This window comes from Danio aesculapii, chromosome 24, assembly GCF_903798145.1.
Source record: "Danio aesculapii chromosome 24, fDanAes4.1, whole genome shotgun sequence".
Lineage (NCBI taxonomy): Eukaryota > Metazoa > Chordata > Actinopteri > Cypriniformes > Danionidae > Danio > Danio aesculapii.
This window is the reverse complement of record NC_079458.1, coordinates 25,991,048-26,012,882: the sequence shown is the minus strand read 5'-3', so window position 1 is coordinate 26,012,882 and position 21,835 is coordinate 25,991,048. Positions and strand designations below refer to the sequence as shown.

Sequence of the window (21,835 nt, the reverse complement as noted above, 5' to 3'; positions counted from 1 at the left end):
GAGAGAGAGAGAGAGAGAGAGAGAGAGAGTGAGTGAGAGAGTGAGTGGGTGTAGATAAACTTACCTTCTCTCCTCCTCTACTTGAATGCCGACCGACTGAAACTTACAGTGCACTTCTGATTGGTTGGGTTCCTCAGGACCATCCACCTAAAGGCAGACACACATTTAATATGGAGTGAATATTGAATGGTTTTAGTTAGTTACAACGGTAAATTTGAGTTGTGTGTGTGTGTGTGTGTGTTTGTAATTATTATAGTATTTATTACAGTTTTTCAGTTCAGTATAGTTAATACTACAGTATGCTGTAGCATTTATTAACAATTATAAATACTAATATATACAGTATAATACTCTTTACTATATGGTTCAAAAAGACTAGTATTTAATAAAAATGTGAAAAAAACACATACCTGAAAAATACTATCAAAACTGTTTCATTGTATATTTGTATAAGATTTGTATATTATAAGTATATGTAATGTGAAGCTTTATTCTAAAATATAACAGAGTATTACAGATATAAAGATTTTTATCATCCCCCACTGTGGCCCAAGTGTCTACCGTTCTTTTTTATTATTTTAATTTAAAATTTTATATTTAATTTGTTTTTTAATTGAGGTAAATGCACTCAAAAAAAATTTTTTGTGACAACTTAATTGCTTTATGTTCAATACACCTAAATTTAATGTAATTCCTTCATGTTGTCCCAACACAAATCGATTGTGTAGAACCCAGCATTTTTACAATATAGTTTGGCCATACTGCTCAGACAAATTGCTGTGAAATATTGAATCCAACAACACAAAGAACTGTGATAAGTGTTCTCGTGTTGACCATTCTTTTCAAATTTTATATTTAGTTTTCAATTTAATTTGTTTTTAAATTACACTCAAAAAATTATGATTGCTGTTTGTTCAAACTACGTAAAGTTTTATAAACAAATTTCGAGAGGAGCTTGTGATATGATTGATCGCGGCTGGCCTCTTATCCATGATCAGCAATAATCTAATCCGATTGAATCAAGCTTTCAATAAATGGATTTCTCCCTACTACTTAATCTTCGTTTTGGAAGAATCCCCCCTTCCACCCCATATCCTCCTTTTCCTCCCTTTACCAGGGGGAGATCTCGAGACCTATCTGATCTCTAGATATATATAACAAAGAGATTTGTCTGTGGTATATTTTTCAAAGCAAATTAATGTCACTAATATTGCTGCAAATTTTAAGAAAAGCCACAGCAAAATCTTTTAGGCCGCAAAAATCTGAAAAAAATTCAAGCGAAATCCTGGAGGGACTATTAAACTAACAAAACATACATTTTTAACAACCTAATGCCTCTTTGGGAGGGAGTGCTGAATAAATCATATTATATTCAAAGCTTAATTTTAATATCTCAACAGACTACTATGGTATTTTTAGTAGTTCAAGAAATCTGTTAAATCTGATCGTGAACCATGATAAAATCATGAATCGTGGTTTTCCTGGTAAAAATCCTGACTATGAGGTCTTTACCCTATAACCCAGCTCTACAGTTACCCAACGGGCATTGCAGATGTGAATGCACGTAGCCAACCTGTATCCCTATGGACAGGCTCTTCCTGAGGGCATCTCTCTTAGCGTCCTCTGAGATGTGTGTAACGCTAGAGGTGGCGGTGGCTGTGGTGATGGTGATGGTGCTGTTGGTCACATGCTGGCTGGCCGGTCCATGGACTTGCGCGTTTGCTGCCTCGATGGCTGCCGTCAGGGCCTTCATGCTATCGATGCTCTCTGTGGAGTTGCTGAGGCCAGACTGGACGGCTGCCAAGGCCCGGTTAGCAGGCCCAGCACCAGTCAGCTCATTGTAGGCATCTTGGGCTGATTCTGTGCTGCTCTGGGCTGTTATAGAGATGTAGGGTCTGGTGGGCGTTGACCTGGGCGGGACGGGGGGTGGGGTTTTCTTGTAGGTGGTTATACATGATGATACTGCGGAGGAGGAGTAAGTAAAGGTTAGTAAGTGAAGATCTGGACAACGCAGTAACACATACTTGATAGTTTAATGTGGTATAGGCTTATAGACATGATTAATCGCTGAAGCTTTTATTAAGGTATAAGACAGGGGTCACCAACATGGTGCCTGTGGGTACCAGGTAGCCCACGAGGATCAAATGAGTTTGCCGCGGGCCTGTTCTAAAAAATAGCTCACCATAGCACCACTTACCAGTAAGCTGCATCTAATATTTTTTTGTAGCTATTCTTTGTAAATCACACTTGGATTAATGTAAATTTGGCGAAGGCAAAGCAGCGCAATGTTGAGAGACATTTCAGAACGTGTCACGCAAGCTAACGTTACCATGCTAACTTTGCTATAATTTGTATCATAAACATTAATATTTTATATCTAAATGTAAATTCTCAAATATATGCATGTATGTGTATGCATGTGTGTGTGTGTGTGTGTGTGTGTGTGTGTATATGTGTGTGTATATATATATATATATATATATATATATATATATATATATATATACATATATATATACACACATATACACATACACACACAAGATAAATAAATAAATAAATAAATAAATAAATAAATATTATAATTGAATAAATAAGTATTATGATTTAAATATGTTTTATTAACATTTATATAAAATGTTTTATTATTTTTAAAAACAATTAAATAAGCACAACAACAACAACAATAATAATAAAATAATAATAATAATAAACCAACCGAAATAAATAAATAAAGTAGCTATGTGTGATGTGTTTCATGATTGGATAAATAAATAAATTAAGAAAGAAGGAAAGAAAGAAAGAAAGAAAGAAAGAAAGAAATATTGTGATTTAATAAATAAATATTATGATTTAATAAATTAATAAATTATGAATTGATAAATAAATTTTATGATTGAATAAATGTTTTATTAAAATTGTTAATATAAAATGTTTTATTATTATTATTATTATTATTATTATTAAATTATTAAATAAGCACAACAACAACAACAATAATAATAATAAACCAAAATAAATAAATAAAGTAGCTATGTGTGTTGTGTTTCATGATTGGATAAATAAATAAAAATAAAATATTATTATTTAATAAATAAATATTATGATTGAATAAATAAAAAAATAAATATTATTATCAAATAAATAAATAAAATAAATATATTTTTTATTAAAATTGTTAATATAAAATGTTTTATTATTATGAAGTACAGTTAAAGTACAGTTGAATAAGCATAATAATAATAATAATAATAAAATAATAATAATAAAAATAAACAAACCAAAATAAAGTAGCTGTGTTATTGTGTTTCATGATTGGATAAATAAATAAATAAATAAATAAATAAAAAATATGATTTAATAAATAAATAAATTAATATTATGACTGAATAAATAAATATTATGATTATATAAATTAATTAATAAGAAATATATAAATAAATAACATTTTAGGGCCTGAAAATCAACAATAAGGGTATTAGATTGTGTTTTATGTCAGGCTCCAGTAGAGCATGTTTAGAGTCGAGCACAGTGAAGTACAACAGGACTTTGGCATCACTGTCCTAAAATCATCTATCTATTTCTGCTCTCTCTGTTCTTCCTGCCTGTGTTGCTTAGAATAGCACAGCTGCTGGAGAAGACTAAACACTGTGTGTGTGTGTGTGTGTGTGTGTGTGTGTGTGTGTGTGTGTGTGTGTGTGTGCGCGTGTGTGTGTGTGTGTGTGCGTGTGTGTGTGTGTGTGTGTGTTCAGAGACTAAACAGTGGCAGTCCATTTTCTTACAGCTCCCTCATTTCCTGCTTTTGGCAGGAGCAGGTTAGCGCAGGCCCAGACACACACAAACACACATGAAGGGAGCGGATTAGATTGTAAGATCTCTCTTTTGCTTTATGACATCTGAGCGTGCGAGAGAGTGTGTGTGCCAAAGCGCGTCTGTTTTAGATTATAGCACTGTAAGCAGATCATGCGCCGTCTTTTAACACATGAGAAGGGATGTGGAACAGGTTTGTTACTGTTCCGTGTGTCTGAATTGGTGTAAACTGGGTCACAGAGCATGTGGAAAGTAGGCCAGACGCTCTCTTTAAGGCAAGACACTGCAGGTGAACAGAGTAAAACGAAATAATATTAATATTTATCAACATACTTCACAATTTGATGGATTACATTAAAAATTGCAAACAATTTCTGTATTAGTGGCTCAGTGGTTAGCAAGGTCGCGTTACAGCAAGAAGGTTGCTGGTTCAAGCCCCGGCTGGGTCAGTTGGCATTTCTGTGTGGAGTTTGCATGTTCTTCCCGTGTTGGTGTGGGTTTCCTCCAGGTGGTCTGGTTTCCCCCACAGTCCAAAGACGTATAGGTGAATTGATGAAACTAAATTCTTTATTTTTATTATTTGTTTTTTATTTTCTTATACTTGTCTTTTTTATTATTGTTTATGTAAAGCACTTTGAATTGCCACTGTGTTTGAAATGTGCTATATAAATAAACTTGCCTTGCTTTGCCTAAATTGACCGTAGTGTATGTGTGTGAATGAGTGTGTATGGATGTTTCCCAGTACTGGGTTGGTGCTGGAAGGGCATCCGCTGTGAAAAAATATGCTGGATAAGTTGGCGGTGATAAATAAAGGGACTAAGCCGAAGAAAAATAAATGAATGAATAAATGAAACATGCAAATGAGGCATTCTTTGTTGAAATATGCACTAATTTGCATACATTTCATTCACAAAACTCAGAAGTTTTAGTTTTAAAACATAACGTTTAGAGGAATTTTTGAAAAATTTTGTAGACATGGTCAAGGTTATCTGGAGTTTAAACCGAGCATCAGAAAGGTGGGGAAGAAAGGTGATTTAAGTGACTTAGAACATGGCATGGTTGTTGGGGTCTGAGTATTTTAGAAACTGCTGATCTACTAGGATTTTCACGCACAACTCTCTCTAGGGTTTACAGAGAATAGTCCAAAAAGTTCTGTGGGCGCAAATGCCTTGTTGATGCCAGAGGTTAGAGGAGAATGGCCAGACTGGTTTGAGCTAATAGAAAGACAACAGTAACTCAAAAAAACCACTCGTTACAATCGAGATGTGCAGAAGAGCATCTCTTAGTGGATAACATGTCCAACCTTGAAGCGGATGGGCTACAGCAGCATGCTACAGCATGGATCCGTCCTGCCTATGTTCAGGCTGGTGTTAAATATAAAAATATTAAATTTTGATACACTTATATAAGTTCTGTACAATTTAAAACGTTTTTCTCACTTCAGAAGAAAAAACTCTTCAAAAGAATCACTTAAACGTGTATTTAGGTCTCTCCCTTTATATTAGGTAATAAAAAAAAAACACCCAAAATCTTAATGTATCTTTCATGCATGAAAAAGGTGTTTTTGCCTGTAGAGTCTCTTTAAACGCTGTGTATACTTGTTCTCACCTGTGTCTGTGTTAGCCTGTGTCATGTGTCAAAACGTGTGTGTTCTCTGACCCACCCAGTTCTGCGGTTTATTTCTAAAGCCTTCCCTCTCGCTCTCTTCAGTGACAAAAGGCAAACCACAGGTCAAACAGACCAAACCATCCACCCACCTGCACTCCTTTAAACTACAGTCAGATGTGATTGTTTTTTTTTTGTTGTTTTTTTAGCTAAAAACAATTTGTCTTTTAAAATATTATCTCTTTATAACACCATAATAGCGTTGAAAATCTCTTGGTCAAATATTTATTTTCTTTCTGTTTTTATTTAACATATAAAATCAAAAGTGGCAGTCTGTAAGGCTTTAAATGGTTTAAAAAACGTCTTGTGGTGCAATTATTGAATCATTTTGAATGCATTCTCTCCTTTTTTCAGTTTTCAGGAGGCATTACCTCAGTGTATGTTTGGTATTTTTTAATATTTAGTATCTATTATAATGTCTAACATTTTTATTTTATTTTTTAATTCAAATATAATGTAATATAAATATAAATGATTTTGTATTCTCTTCTTTAGTTTTTGTAAATTTTAATCGTTTTTAAAAAGCCAATATATATATTTTTTTTTTGCTAAAATGAATGTTTATTTCTTTTAACTATAATGATCCATAATTTTTTTTTAAATATGTAAATTTGTTGTCCAAAAATATTTATTTATAATTATTTTTATTTTTTACATTTGTGAAAAACTTAAAACAACTTACTTTTAAAACAATAGTGTTAAAAGTAATTTAATAAAACCAACTGAATTTACAGTTCAATACAGTAGGGTTTTATTTTCTGTAATATTCAGCTAAAAAATGTCTGCTTGCAGAAACACACACACACACAGATGCCCCATCGGCACACAGACATGCCAGTAAGGTCAGCGGGTTGTCTGGACTCCACAAACTGAAGAGGAAATCAGTTGCCAGAGAGCTGTCAAAGTCTTTTTAGTGGCCAAAACGTCTCAAAAAATGGTGTTTTTATAACATGGGCCACCGCAGTATGATATATTCTCTAACACCAGATGTGTAGGACGCATCCCAAATGACTATATTTTCATCCACACGCACGCACACACAAAAAAGTCAAGGAATAAAAACAAGTCATGCCATGTTAGCAGCATTTACTGACTACCTCACAGTTTCCACGGATACACTTTGATGTTTGGATCATGGAAGCGTCACACCTCCCAAACCACACACACACACACACTCACACACACTCTCTCTCAAGGCCATCGTGTTTATCCAGCAGTTGGGAAGTGGAGTGTGATAGAGAATTCCTGAACTCCAGCAGGCAGGAACGCAGAAAGAAAAACTCCCCGAAATGTTTTCGTCCAACTTTCTCAACAAAACGGTCTTAACATCTGCCTCTTGTATAACACAATCCAAGTGCTACTGCAAACAAACGTAGCAGCTAATTCTGGGGACTGCACTTCAATTCACATAAGGTGTCCATCAAATCTGATGATTTTTCACACTTTATTGATTCATTTTAATGCGACATTACAATTAGCCACACTGTTATGCCACTGATAACAGAAAGGATATGATTGCATAATCTGATTAAGCAGTGCACTTTTTTATGTCACTAGGCTAGGACTGAATCATCTGCGTATTGTGCGAGATTGTTGTTGTTGATATTGTTATAATTTTAATATTTATTAATACTGTGAAATTCAAGATTTGTGAAGTACAGCACTGAATAACTCAAAACCAAGTCTCTCCTTCATCTTCAAGTCTCTGTAGTCATCTTAAAACAAACACTGCTGTCACCTTAACAGAAACCCCGCCTCTGCTTTCATTTGATTGGAGAATGAAAAAGACGCGACTGACATAACACGCTTTTTCAGCTCAGAGTTTTTTCAACTGCGAGCACAGTGCGCAATGGCAAATACACGAGGCGCAGCAGGCAGTTAAAACGTGAGGCGTGCAGGGCACATAAGCAGAGCACAAAACGGCCATTGGTAAATCATTCAAAAAGGCACCTATTTATTAGATTTTCCATTAATTGTATTTTATTAACGTCTACCCCTACCGCAACCCTAAACCCAACCGTCACAGTCATGTAAAAAACAGTACTTGTACCAAGTATTATTTGTTACTTATGAAATTACCCAATAAATAGCATTTTTTTTTGTCTAGCCCTAAACCCAGCCATCACAGTACAGTAAAAATAAACATTTTTGTTATACAGTGTCATAAAAATTTTCCTATAATGATCTGCATATCCGCAGCTATCCTGAATGAAAACCCGCTTCAGATGTCTCTGTACATTGCTGCATTCATCTTTCCCTCTTTCCTGACTAGTCTTCCAGTTTGTGCGGCTGAAAAACATCCCCACAGCATGATGCTGCCACCACCATGCTTTACTGTAGGGATGGTATTAGCCTGGTGTTGAGTGGTGCCTAGTTTTCTCCAAATGTAACGCCTGGCATTCACTCCAAGTTCAATTTTAGTCTCATCAGACCAGAGAATTTATTTATTATGGTCTGAGAGTCCTTCAGAGGCCTTTTAGCAAATTCCAGGCAGAGAGTGGCTTCCATCTGCCCACTCTACCATACAGGCCTGATTGGGGGATTACTGCACAGATGGTTGTCCTTTTGTAAAGTTTTCTCCACAGAAGAATGCTGGAGCTCAGACAGAGTGACCATTGGGTTATTGATCACCACCCTGACTAAAGCCCTTCTCCCCTGATCACTCAGCTTAGGTGGCCGGACAGTTCTAGGGAGAGTCCTGGTGGTTCCACACATCTTCCACATATGGATGATGGAGGCCACTGTGCTCATTGGAACTTTCAGAGCAGCAGAAATTCATCTGTAATTTTCCCCAGCCTTGTGCCTCGAGACAATCCTGTCTCGGAGGTCTACAGACAATTCCTTTGTCTTCATGCTTGGTTTGTGCTTTGACATGCACTGTCAACCCTGGGACCTTATATAGACAGGTGTATGCCTTTACAAATTATGTCCAATGAACTGAATTTACCACAGGTGAACTCCAATTAAGCTGCTGAAACATCTCAAGAGTGATCAGTGGAAACAGAATGTACCTGAGCTCAGTTTAGAGCTACATGGCAAAGGCTGTAAATACCTATGTACATGTGATTTTTTTTTTTTCTTCTTTTTCTTTATTTTTTTTCTTTATATTATTTAAAATCTTTTTATCACATTGTCATTATGGGCTATTGTGTGTAGAATTTGGGGGAAATAAATACATTTAATCAATTTTGGAATAAGGTTGTAACATAAAAAAATGTGGAAAAAGTGAAGCGCTATAAATACTTTCCGGATGCACTGTATGTAATATATACGTATAGATGGCCATAACAGATAACAGATGATTTAATCAGGTGATTCTACAATTGAAGACAATCTTTCTGTAATAATATTTCTGCTACATCTGAAAGCATGTGGAAAATACCACCATTTAATAATTTTTATTATTTTTTTTTTATCCAAAACACACTTAATAAATTCAGGCGAGTGTTTGAAATGAATCTTCTTTGAGATGATTCTGCAGTCCTGTGATTTTATTATTCATGTCAAATCGAAAAAAGGTGTTTAGTTTCCACAAGTGAGAGCACTCCCTATAGCTTCGGAGGTCATTCACTATTGATCACACAACCATGCTTTTCTGACAAGATGTGCATGACAGTCGCAGCTTTTGATTAATCACGATTGTGAATTTAATTTCAATTGATCACTCAGTCCAAGCATTGTTTGCCAAACATCAACTCAATTTCATTGTCACCAACATATTTTAGTGAAACTTTTTGTGTGGTGTGCAACTATGCTGCGGTTACAAATATAGCGTATAGATCATGAACATATGCCAAGCAAGCAAGATAACATGAAAAGCCAACTATATCCTGCATTGCACCAAAAATTACATCTGCTCTCCGCAGAACAGTATCCAGATGGTCACCCTAAGTCCACAACATGAGCATTAACACTTGAAAGCAATCAATATCTCTAGAGTACTCATGCTACCTCTAGAAGTGGTCAAAAGTGGACAAGCTCAAAAAATCCTTCAACTTGTTAACGCCTGCATTGTGTTGTTCACATGAGGTCAGACTGACGAAAGCAAATTTAAATATCAAGTGTAAACGAGGCATTTCTGTTAACCTCTATAAACGAAATGTCTACATTTTAATATAAATGCATATTTGTTTTATATTTGCCTTCATATTTGAAGTATATTTTTAGCAGTCATATTTAAATGAATTGGTGTGATGAATTTGGAATAGAACTTTCTTTAATCTCTAATGATTCTGCAAGTTTTCATACTAGATTTAAAAACTTGAAGACTATTGCGAACATCCAAGGAAAGTGTATTCTAAAGATCGAAACCGCATAACCAAAAGCTGGTGACCCCAAAGACCCCCAAAGTTTTCAAAACATCTGAGAGAGCAGGCAGAAGCCAATTTTAAAGTGCAGAAATGAGTAATGTTGGGTGTAATAGTTACAAAGTAACTACTTACTGTAATTAGATTACTTTGCCACAAAAAAGTAGATAAGGGATTACTTTTCATTTGAATGTAATGTGATTACAGTTTCTTCAAATATACTTGCTTTAAATACTGTAAATAAACTCAATCATCAGTTTAGAGAGTGTAACAAAATGCAAATAATCTGCAGAATAATTCAAAATTTTCAGCTAAAGGTTACATTTATCAAGACAATTGAACATGCTCAAAAAATCTACAGAGCCAGAAATCAATTACAGTATATGATATGAATGAAATATGGTACCATTACTTCTAAAATGCTTTTTTAATTGATTGATTTAATTGATATATAGATTGCATTGAGTAAAGTAATTAAATTAATCGAGTAATTAAGTAATCAAGTTACTTTTAATATATATATATATATATATATATATATATATATATATATATATATATATATATATATATATATATATATATATATATATATAAAAGAGTTCACATACAAAAGCCGCTAAACGCCACTTCCACAAAAAATTAGTTATTGACATTAAGCGAATGTTTTAGGCACGTAGTAAACCATCAACAAATTGATTTGCTTCAAATTATCTAAATCGCAGCGTTAGTGCATTCAGAAATAACAGGGTTTTTTTGCAAAAGCCTCTAAACGCCACTTGCCTTTGACAGCAAAAGCTGCTATGTCTCTAAAACCAATCAGAAGATTGTGTTTCAGAGTTTTACACTACATTATTTAAATCTAACAAGCTTAGTTTACAATGTTTGCAATGTTTACATTTTAAATCTAAATCCCTAATATCAGAAATGACAACAGATTGTTAAGATTTAATTAATGTCAATTTTAATGTTATTTATTAATGCACTTACTTGACAGATTTAATTCATTAATTTTCCTTCAGCTTTTTCCCTGGTTTATCACAGCAGAATGAACTGCCACTTACTAGACAGATGTATATATTTAAAATTTTTGTGTGTGTTTTATGTTTGGTAAAATAATTTCTAAATGCATCTTTAGTGATTTTCAACTAATTGCAATGTTTTGTCCCAATAGAGGGGTTTAGAGGTTTTTACAAAAAAAAAGTGGATTTGTTTTTTTTAAGTTATTTTATTTACTATATAATAACCTTATCATTATTTATAAAATGAAACTTCTGAACCTAATTATAGGAGCCTGATAGAAGTTTTGCATCTGAACTCTATGTATGTATGTATGTGTTATATATATATATGTATGTATTTATATATATATATATATATATATATATATATATATATATATATATATATATATATATATATATATATATATATATATATATATATATATATATATATATATATATACTACATATCATACTATATCATACATACATACATACATACATACATACATACATACATACATACATACATACAGTTGAAGTCAGAATTATTAGCCCCCCTTTGAATTTGTTTCTTTTTAAAATATTTCCCACATGATGTTTAACAGAGCAAGGACATTTTCACAGTATGTCTGATAATATTTGTATCATTATTTATTAAATGAAACGTCTGAACCTAATTATAGGAGCCTGATAGAAAATGTATGTAAATATTTCCCAAATGATGTTTAACAGAGCAAGGAAATTTTCACAGTAAGTCTTATTTGTTTTATTTCGGCTAGAATAAAAGCAATTTTTAATATTTTAAAAAACATTTTAAGATCAAAATTATTAGCCCCTTTAAGCATTTTTTTCCCCGATAGTCTACAAATCAAACCATCGTTATACAATAACTTGCCTAATTACACTAACTTGTCTAGTTAATCTAATTAACTTATAGTTAAGTCTTTAAATGTCACTTCAAGCTGTAGTCTAAGTGTCCTCAAAAATATCTAGTAAAATATTATGTACTGTCATCATGGCAAAGATAAAATAAATCAGTTATTAGAAATGGGTTATTATGAACTATTATGATTAGAAAAGTGTTGAAATAAAATCTTCTCTGTTAAAAAGAAAATGGGGAAAAAAATGAATAGGGTGGCTAATAATTCTGACTTCAACTATATATATATATATATATATATATATATATATATATATATATATATATATATATATATATATATATATATATATATATATATATATATATATATATATATATATATATAATATATATATATATATGCAAGAAGGAATCTGATAATGACAAATGTCTCATTTTACCAGTAAATAAATGGTCAAATAAGGTTGCAAGCATATGTTTCAAACATAATAAATCAAATTCAGAATAATGAATAGTTGTATTCTGATATAATCACTTTACTGTGCATTAATGACCAGGACGAATTTAAAGTTTATTCAGGTCCACCATTCCAAGTCTATATAAAATTTAACATTTGAACATAAAGTAGACCTACACATATTATTATTGTTGTTTTACTATATGATCAAGAAATAACAATAATAATAGTCTAGTCATAATAACCTTTATTTTACATCTACAGAATCCATCATCTTTATTTTAAGAAAAAAAAATAAAAAATGTGATTCTCTATTTTGGCCATAATCATGCTGCCCTAATGTATATAATATAATATAATATAATATAATATAATATAATATAATATAATATAATATAATATAATATAATATAATATAATATAATATAATATAATATAATATATTTTTTAATTTATTGTGTTTTTTTAAATATAAAGTTTTAATATTGTAACTAGCAATAAATTACTTTATTTGAAGTAACGTACCTAACCCTGGGGAAAAGTATGTATATGAGTCCTTTATGATTTTTTTTTTTATTTACACAAATTTTATTGGAAGCCAGTATAAAAGTTGTTAAATAGGGGAGATGTGGCCTAAAGTTTTATTAATTTGATCAGCAATATTTTGTACCAACTGTATGTAATGATTTTAACACAGAGAATCTTACCTGAAAGGATAGTTCACTGATAAATTTAAATTCTGTCATACTCATGACTCACTTGCTATTTATTTTCATACTATGATTGTTAATGGCAACAGGATTCCAACATTCTTCAAAATATCTTCTCTTGTGTTCAACGGGATGAAAAAGAAACCCATAAAAGTTTGAAACCACTTGAGGGTGAGTAAACAGTAAGTATATTTTTAATTTTTGAGGGGTGAACTATCCTTTTAAGTCAACTAGTTGAACATAAAACCTTTAAAAAAAACAAGACCCAACTGTAACTCCAAGCATACTAAGTTTTCTAGCAATTAGGAAATAGTCTGTTGGTTGAACATTAATTGGCCGCGTTCTTAGCCAATAAAGCATTTCTCATTTCAAAAGAGCCAAAGAATGAGTGAGAGGTTAAACAGGAGGAGGAGGAGAGAGGGACACTGTGAATGACAAAAAAAAAAACCCTTTTGGCCCCTGGCCCACAAACTCCTCTTTGTGAAGGGCTTCAAACGAGTGGCCGACAGAGGAGTGTGAATGGTGAATCTCCTGGCTAAAAAACATACTGCACCCCCGCCCGGGCCAGGCCTGTATCAAAGACGGCCCCTGCTCAACCCCCCTCCATCATCCATTCATCCCTTCATCTCGGCCCCTGCCTAGAGAAACTCCCCTTTTCAGCCTCATGCTTCATTAGGAAGGGGAGATTAAATGCACCTCTGGGCAAGACCACGGCTGGACGCTTGTGTGCTAGAAGCGATAAAACTCATTCAAACAGGTTAGTTGGGCTCCCTCTAGTAGATGCCAAGGGAATTATCAGAGGAAAAAAAACATGTGAAAACAAAGCGCAGTGACGCTAGAGGAGGGGCTGTTTTTGTGCAGGACAGGGTGCAGAATGACAGTTCGGCCCAGCTGCCGTGTGTTTAGAAAGGGGCTGGTCACCGTTCGTCCTTTGCTCTTTCTCTCTCCCTTTCCACAGCCAGCTGGAGTCCTTTGTGAAAGTGTAGCTGTGGAAACAGGGAGGAACATGAAATCTGTGGCCTTTCTATAAAACAGCATGTGCATGTGTGTTTAAAAAAAGGGAGAAATAAAAATAGACCACCAGGCCTGTTATTGCTGAATAATGTAAAAAAGGAATCCTATATATATATATATATATATATATATATATATATATATATATATATATATCTCGTAGTTCTAAGAGCGAACTGTAGATTATGTGAGTGGATGTGTTTACTAACAGTGCTCGTGACCTACTTTCGCTTGTCCTGAGTTCATACACATGGCCAGTTTCCCCTGAGCTGTCAATCAGTGACAAACACACCCATGCATGCTTACTAAACACACACACACACACACACGCAAACACACATACACACACACACACACACACACACACACGCTAACTGTCAGTTGACAGGTGACAAATGAAGTGTCATAATCGCATTGCAGAGCAGGAATAAATCATAGACCAGACGGGTTACCATAGTTTATGTACCTTAGTAAGTAAGTGTAAAAATAAACATTAATTGAAATAGAATGACAAATATATTTTAACAAAAATGTACAGGGTGAAGATTGAACAAATGCAATAGAACCATAAAATTAACAAAAAATCAAACCATCACTCATTAAGGCGTAGGTGCAAAACAACAGGAATAAAACAATTAAACTAAACTAAACTGTATTTAAAAAGAGCATAAATACACAATATACACCTGTTAAAGTAAGAGAGAAGGCTGTGTAAAATAATGGATTATTTATATTTATATATATATATATATATATATATATATATATATATATATATATATATATATATATATATATATATATATATATATACACACATACATACATACATACATACAGTTGAAATATATATTTTTTTTTTCTGGAGAAAGTTTTATTTGTTTTTAAAACAAGTTTTTAATTTTTTAAAAACAGTTTTAAATTTTTTTAAAAACATTAAGGTGAAAACTATTAGTCCCTTAAAGCTATATATTTTTAGATAGTCTACAGAACAAACCATCATTATACAAAAACTTGCCTAATTACCCTAACTTGCCTAGATAACCTAAATAACCTAGTTAAGCCTTTAAATGTCACTTTAAGCTGAATACTAGTGTCTTGAAAAATATTTAGGCCAATATTATTTACTGTCATCATGGCAAAGATAAAATAAATCAGTTATTAGAAATTAGTTGAAAATGTGTTGGGAAAAATCTTCTCAGAAATTGGGGAAAAAAATAAACAGGGGGGCTAATAATTCTGACTTCAACTGTATTTGCGTGTTTGTGTGTGTGTTTGTATGTATGTGTATGTGTGTATATGTATATGTATATATATATATATGTATATGTGTATATATATATATATATATATATATATATATATATATATATATATATATATATATATATATATATATATATGTATATGTATATGTATATGTATATATATATATATATATATATATATGTATATGTATATGTATGTATGTCTGGTTTCCCCCACAGTCCAAAGACATGTGCTCTAGGTAAATTGGGTAAGCTAAAACTGTCCGTAGTGTATGTGTGTGAATGGGAGAATATGGGTGTTTTCCAGTGATGGGTTGCAGCTGGAAGGGCATCCACTGTGTAAAAAATATGCTGGATAAGTTGGTGGTTCATTCTGCGGTGGCGACCCCAGATTAATAAAGGGACTGAGCCGAAAAGAAAATTTGTATTTAAAAAAAAAGAAAATTATACCATTTAAAGCTTAAAAACGCACTTTCGGTTAACGGTGAATCGGTGAACAAAAAAGGGGGACATTTTCTTTTCCCACTAAATGCAAAGGTAATGAGGTCTAAAATTGTAACTACACTCTTCAAAGTTAGTTGGAGTCTGTATCTGCAGGGGAGAAAGATCTTAACTGAGGTGATGAATATCTGGTCTGTACAGACAGACGTGCCCTGGAGGAGGACGAATGAGGGGGAGAGAGAGAGAGAGAGACGCAGTAAAAGAGGATGAGATTAGTCTTAGCGGCCCATTTGCTTTAGTTCCTGTAAGAGCATTCCTGACACCAGTCAAAGTGAGAACACACACACATACACTCACACAAGGACACCCACACACGCTGGTGGTGGTTTATGAGGACTCTCCATAGGAATAACGTATTTTATACTGTAAAAAAAACACTTATTATATGGCCCTACCCCAACTCTCGCAGGAAACCTGAAGCAAATTTTAAATGTCTTAAGACATCATTAATTATGCTTTTAAACGTTTTGAATTACAAGGACACATAAACCTCCTTAATGTTGTAATAGCTCTACCCATGTCATTATAATGTCCTTGTAAACCAACCAAACCAGTACACACACCAAAAGAAACCCATGCTAAACTAGCATACACAAAATGTATTAAAAACAAAACAAAAGTGTTTTAAAATGTGTATAACACACATGACCTGACCACACATGCTAGCATGACAGAATTTATGGTAGTTACTAGTTGCACTGAGATACGAATGAAAGAAACTCCCCAAAAAAGATACATTTTATATCTTTAGATTTATTAAAATTTTTTTTTTTTATCTCAGTTTTTAATTTTTATTGAAAAGGAGACAAATCATTATCTCCTCCAGTCCACCTCCAGTCTGTTGTTTAGGTTTAGAGGTTTTTTGTTAACATTTAAAGTTAGCAGAAGACTGTAACTATAAATTCCTGCTGCTTTGCAATGCACTCACTATTACTGAAACTGTGCCATTCTGTGACATTAGTGACGTAACTTTTCTTTCTAAATGTCAGCTTTAATTTCAGCTTTTCGCAAACATTGTTTTGAACTATGCTGTATACTGTGTGCTGTGATCAGTTTTTTTCATATATCAGTTGACATTTGTAGCTGTCATAATGTCATGTTGCAGTGTGCACCACATGGGGCATGTAGACACACTTCACTTTCATTCTTTTGGTTTTAAACAATGAAAAAAGTAAACGCACTATTAGACAAATGTGAAACAAATTTTAAAATGACATGTGGATTCACACATACTAAAAAATCTTTTGTTTACTTAAAGTGAATGTGTTACCTTAAAATTATTACGTACATTAACTACACTGAAAAAATGTCTGCCAAATTTTTGCAAACAATTTGTGTTGAATTTAAACAAACAAATTCAATTTAGTAATGTTCAAATAAATTGTTTGCAAACACTTAACTAAAAAAAAGTTAATCCAAGGAATCAACTTTGAATAATTTTTTTCAGTCCATAAACATAAAATTAAGTCAAGTCAGCTTAACAGTTCCAAATTACAACAGGTTTACTTGTTTTAAATATGAAAAAAATGTTGTTGTTTTTTAACTTTTTAAGAATATCATCTGCTTTGATTAAAAATACAGTTTAACTTAGCAGAAGATTCTTATTAGACACTTTTATATTCACTGTGTCAAGCAGATCATTTAGATACTGTACAGAATAAATAGATAGGCCAGTCACAATAAATAATTCTTGTTGTGCGATATATTGTCTCAGAAACTATTGTAATGTGATTTTTTTCTTCAATTTATATTTGTTGGGTTTTGTTTGAACTACAAAACAAAATACATTAAATAAAATAAAATGGGCGACGCAGTGGCGCAGTAGGTAGTGCTGTCGCCTCACAGCAAGAAAGTCGCTGGTTCGAGCCTCGGCGGGGTCAGTAGGCGTTTCTGTGTGGAGTTTGCATGTTCTCCCTGCGTTCGCGTGGGTTTCCTCCGGGTGCTCGTTTCCCCCACAGTCCAAAGACATGCGGTACAGGTGAATTGGGTAAGCTAAATTGTCCATAGTGAATGAGCGTGCATGGATGTTTCCCAGAGATGTGTTGCAGCTGTAAAAAATATATGCTGTATAAGTTGGCGGTTCATTCCGCTGTGGCGACCCTGGATTAATAAATGTACTAAGCCGAAAAAAAAATGAATGAATGAATGAATATAAATAAAACAAAAAGACTTAAATTAAATAAAAAAATATAAAACATATTAGTAAAAAAATCTTTTAAACATCAGGACTCCAACAAATGGTTAAAAAGGTGAAAATAAATATATAAATAAATTACATGAATTCAAATAATAACAGTGCATAACTAAATAATAACAATGTCCAGTACATATTTTTGTACCTTGCACTTCACAGCTTTCCAGTGTGTGCTCATTAAACAAATGAAATGTAAGATATCTGAACAGTAAGACACCAACAAGGGTTTGGTAAACCTAACACTAAAACATAAAAATGTTGCTTGGGTCACCTGCTTAAGAAAGTGTTGGAAGAGGGGGGTCCATATTTGATTAAAAAAGTCTTGTAATTTTGGATGGCCTTTTGAGTTTTTTTTTTTTTTCAATTTAAAGCAATAACATGCTTCGCTTGGAGTAAACTAAAATCTATTTTTGCTTGTGTTCAGATTCAGGTTTACAGTGTATATATGAAATAAGCATATTTTGGGAAACAAATGTACATTTTCTCCAATTAATTTACCAGTCATAAGGATCTCTTTCCAAAACGTTTTGATTTCATTGCACTCCCATACACAATGATAAAGGGTACACACTTCTTCATTACATTTTGTACAACATGTTAAGTGATATTATTGTAATTTTAAGACTTGATTATGCTGAGTAATTCTCAAATCTAATTATCAAAGTTATTGAAATGTCCTGATACAAATGTTGACACTGTAAAATAAAAATAAACCTTTAAAATGGCTTTAACGTTATTTGTGAATGTGCGCCATTGTGCGTCTTCAGTTTTATGGAAGTGGACTGTAGCTTTGAAAACAGAGCTTCAGAGCGTCTTCCAAATCATCAGTAACTTTCAGAAAAATATATTATTGGCTAATATATATTGCGTCATCAATTTATTGAAGCCATATCCATGTATTCTGTGAAAAGTCAATATATTGATAATTGCGACAGGCCTATAAACATGTAGGATAACTATAAAGTGCTAAATACCACATCCGATTGTCACACAACTATATAATAAACAACAATTTAAGAAATCCAAGAGCCAGTAGTAAACAAAAAATGTTTGTGTTGTTAAGCTTAAACTAAATTAAATATTGATGTGCTTATGCACAATGAACTCTGACAGGACAATCTGACAGGTTGGATTCAATGTCAGGAAAGCAGAAACACTTCACTCCATTCCAAAGCATAATGCTGTATTGGAAACAGTGTATCTGGAACTGGAGAAATCGCCACCCAATGCAATCTTTAAGTTCTAGATCTAATATATAAAAAGACACAATAAAACCATGAGACATATTCAGTTTAATTTAAGAGAAGTCTAAAATTACACACACACACACCTCACTCACTAATGATCTTCCATCAAAGCTCAGTTCTGCCCTCACACTCCCTGCAAATGAATGAGTGTCTGCATACCTGTCTGATTACACTTCTGCTGCGACGGGTCACCGCGCGCGCATGTGTGTCTGTTTGTTTAAGGATAGATGCATCCTGCATTGCTCTATTCCAGGAATGAAACTCATCTAACAGGATGACATACATACACATGCAGTCATGTTTATCTGTATGAGATCACTACACAAAGCTGATGTAATTAGTAAGCCTGAATCTAAAGTTATATAAATCTGTCTGTGATTTTGGTGTAATAATCATAATTACATAAATGTATGTATTTTTATAGTACGTTTATGTAAAAAATAAAAGAATAATTCTAGAAATAATGTGCATATAATTATATAACATTTGTATTTTATACAAATATTATAATATACAGAATTCCTTTTCAAATATCTCCCAGGTGCTGTTTAACAAAGAAGACTTTGTTAATGATTTTTAAGCATAATAGTTGAATAACTAATTTTATTACAAATTTTTTTGTCTTTAGCATGATGACATATTTAGTTATTATGCAAGATACTAGTATTCAACTGAAAGTGCAATTTAAAGCAACCCAGGCACATTCTGAAATTGTACCCCTATATACATTTCTGGAGAGCTCCAAATACGTCCCAGAAGGTATGTTTTTTTGCAGTTTTTGCAAATCCATCAAAGTCTGCTGTGTATGCTATTTTGAGATTTCAATTTTCTCTCACGAGTGCCATTCATGCCTGCTTTGATCCCGTAATTCCACCAGAGGCCGATGTCGCCTGACTGACTGACCCACCCTCCTCCTTCCCTAAACCCAACCAAAACTGTTTTAAAAACTAACGTGTACAACATGATGAGTGATATTTTAGTCATTTTAAGACTTGATTTGCAGAATGATCATCAAATTAAACCCAACAGTTTTCAAAAGCAATCCAGAAAAAGAAAAGCTCTCGCATGATTTTTTTCTACGTTTTCAGATTTTACCACGTTCTTACTCTGTTATTTACTCGTTTATTTTACTTTTTGGCTTCTGTTTTGGTCTTACGCTTTTTGGAAACATTGTTCGCCAGACTCAAACCCTGTTGTCGTGGTCAACTCCTCTCTGCGTCTCAAGTCCACTGACATACATGGCGAGCAAACTGGACAAACTGGTAACATCGGGAAAGCCATCTATACGGAGATAATCATTCAGTTGGTCATTCGTACATACAGTCGTTCATAAATACTTCTGGCTCATACGTAATTCTGGCTACATAATTTGCATTCTCCAGAAATGTATATAGGGGGTCATTTTCAGAATGAGCCTATGTTGATTTAAAACTAGGTTAATTAGACAAGTTAGGTTAATTAAGCAAGCCATTGGACAGTGGTTTGCTCTATAGCCAGTAATAAAAAATTATATATTTCTGCAGAATATAAATAATTATGTAATAGGAAATACAGAGCTCAGCATATATGTTGACTATAAGGTCACTCCTCACAAATCTATCTTTTAAATTCATGTTTTTAATAGGAAACTATACAATATTATATTTGTGCATATCCATTAGATTAGTCTGTACTGAAGCCAAACCTGGAGCTTATCTAACAAAATAACTATCTAAATATCTTATCTTATTAACTTATCTAAAAATAGTACAGCCAAATATACATGTTAGGAAAAATATTAATTAAAGTTTTTAAAAAGAGCAAAAATCAAGAGAAGCAAATTTTGTAGGTTGTAATTTATTTATTTATTTGCAATATTTTGCTTGAATTGTATTATCTGTTAATTTAAATGTTTGGTGACTAAAATATTATTTTAATAAATATATCTGTTTTGTTTAAATTCACCAAAGTACATTGCTCTATAATCACTGAGAAATGAATAAAAATGTTCATTTTCAAAATGGGGTGTACTCAATCATGCTGAGAATTGTACTAGCAGTATAGAAAAATACAATAGGGAATACTGCAAAAATATCCTTTGGAATTTTTTTTTTACAATTAATATAAATATCACAAAAAGCATAATAATTTCGCCTTCCACAGTTTACAATTTAAATAGCTAGCACACGGCTTATTAAATAATAAATCAGTATAAATTAATTAAGCTTTAAAACCAAACTAATCCATAGCTGTGAAAAGTGTGTACTTTCCGTGCATGTTTGTGTTTAGTGGAAGGTCTTTAGGTCGAGATCTTGTACATCTCAAGAGGTCAGAGGCCTGACACTCATGCATTTACATCTAAATACAAAGGAATGTGGCCAAAAGTTCACACCCCGACTTAAACACACAGCACACCCAACACTCAACCTATGAAACACCCCACAAATGAATCAAAACAAGCCCACTGTCATTTTAGCATCAACTGATTTTAATCTAACTGACTTTCCAGTCGACTAAACACCCTAATAATTGCCTGCAACTCACCTATCATCTATCTCTCTTCCTTCTCTCTCTCTGCGGTTTGTTCTCTTTATGCTTTGTGTCTCCAGGTCTGACCTCTGACCCCTGGTATCCTGTGAAAGGGGGTTGGGAAACAACCAACTGTGTGTGGCACAGAAATGTGTGCATAGTTTTGCGAAGAGCATGTTGGAGCTTTGTGAATTATTTCATGTTTGGAAATGTAAAATTGGATATCGTATGAATGAAAAGTATTTAAAATCATGAAAGTGGCCA

At 33.0% G+C, this 21,835-nt stretch overlaps 1 protein-coding gene across 1 annotated transcript in view; it reads right to left on the bottom strand.

The window, feature by feature from the left end:
• dlgap1b (discs, large (Drosophila) homolog-associated protein 1b) overlaps positions 1 to 21,835 on the bottom strand; it is a 115,728-nt gene that overhangs the window by 18,881 nt on the left and 75,012 nt on the right. The window contains exons 5-6 of the mRNA XM_056450951.1: positions 1,574 to 1,962; positions 65 to 147 (exon numbers count right to left, since the gene is read on the bottom strand). Coding sequence (XP_056306926.1) covers positions 65 to 147; positions 1,574 to 1,962 — 472 coding nt within the window. The remainder of the gene's footprint in view (positions 1 to 64; positions 148 to 1,573; positions 1,963 to 21,835) is intronic.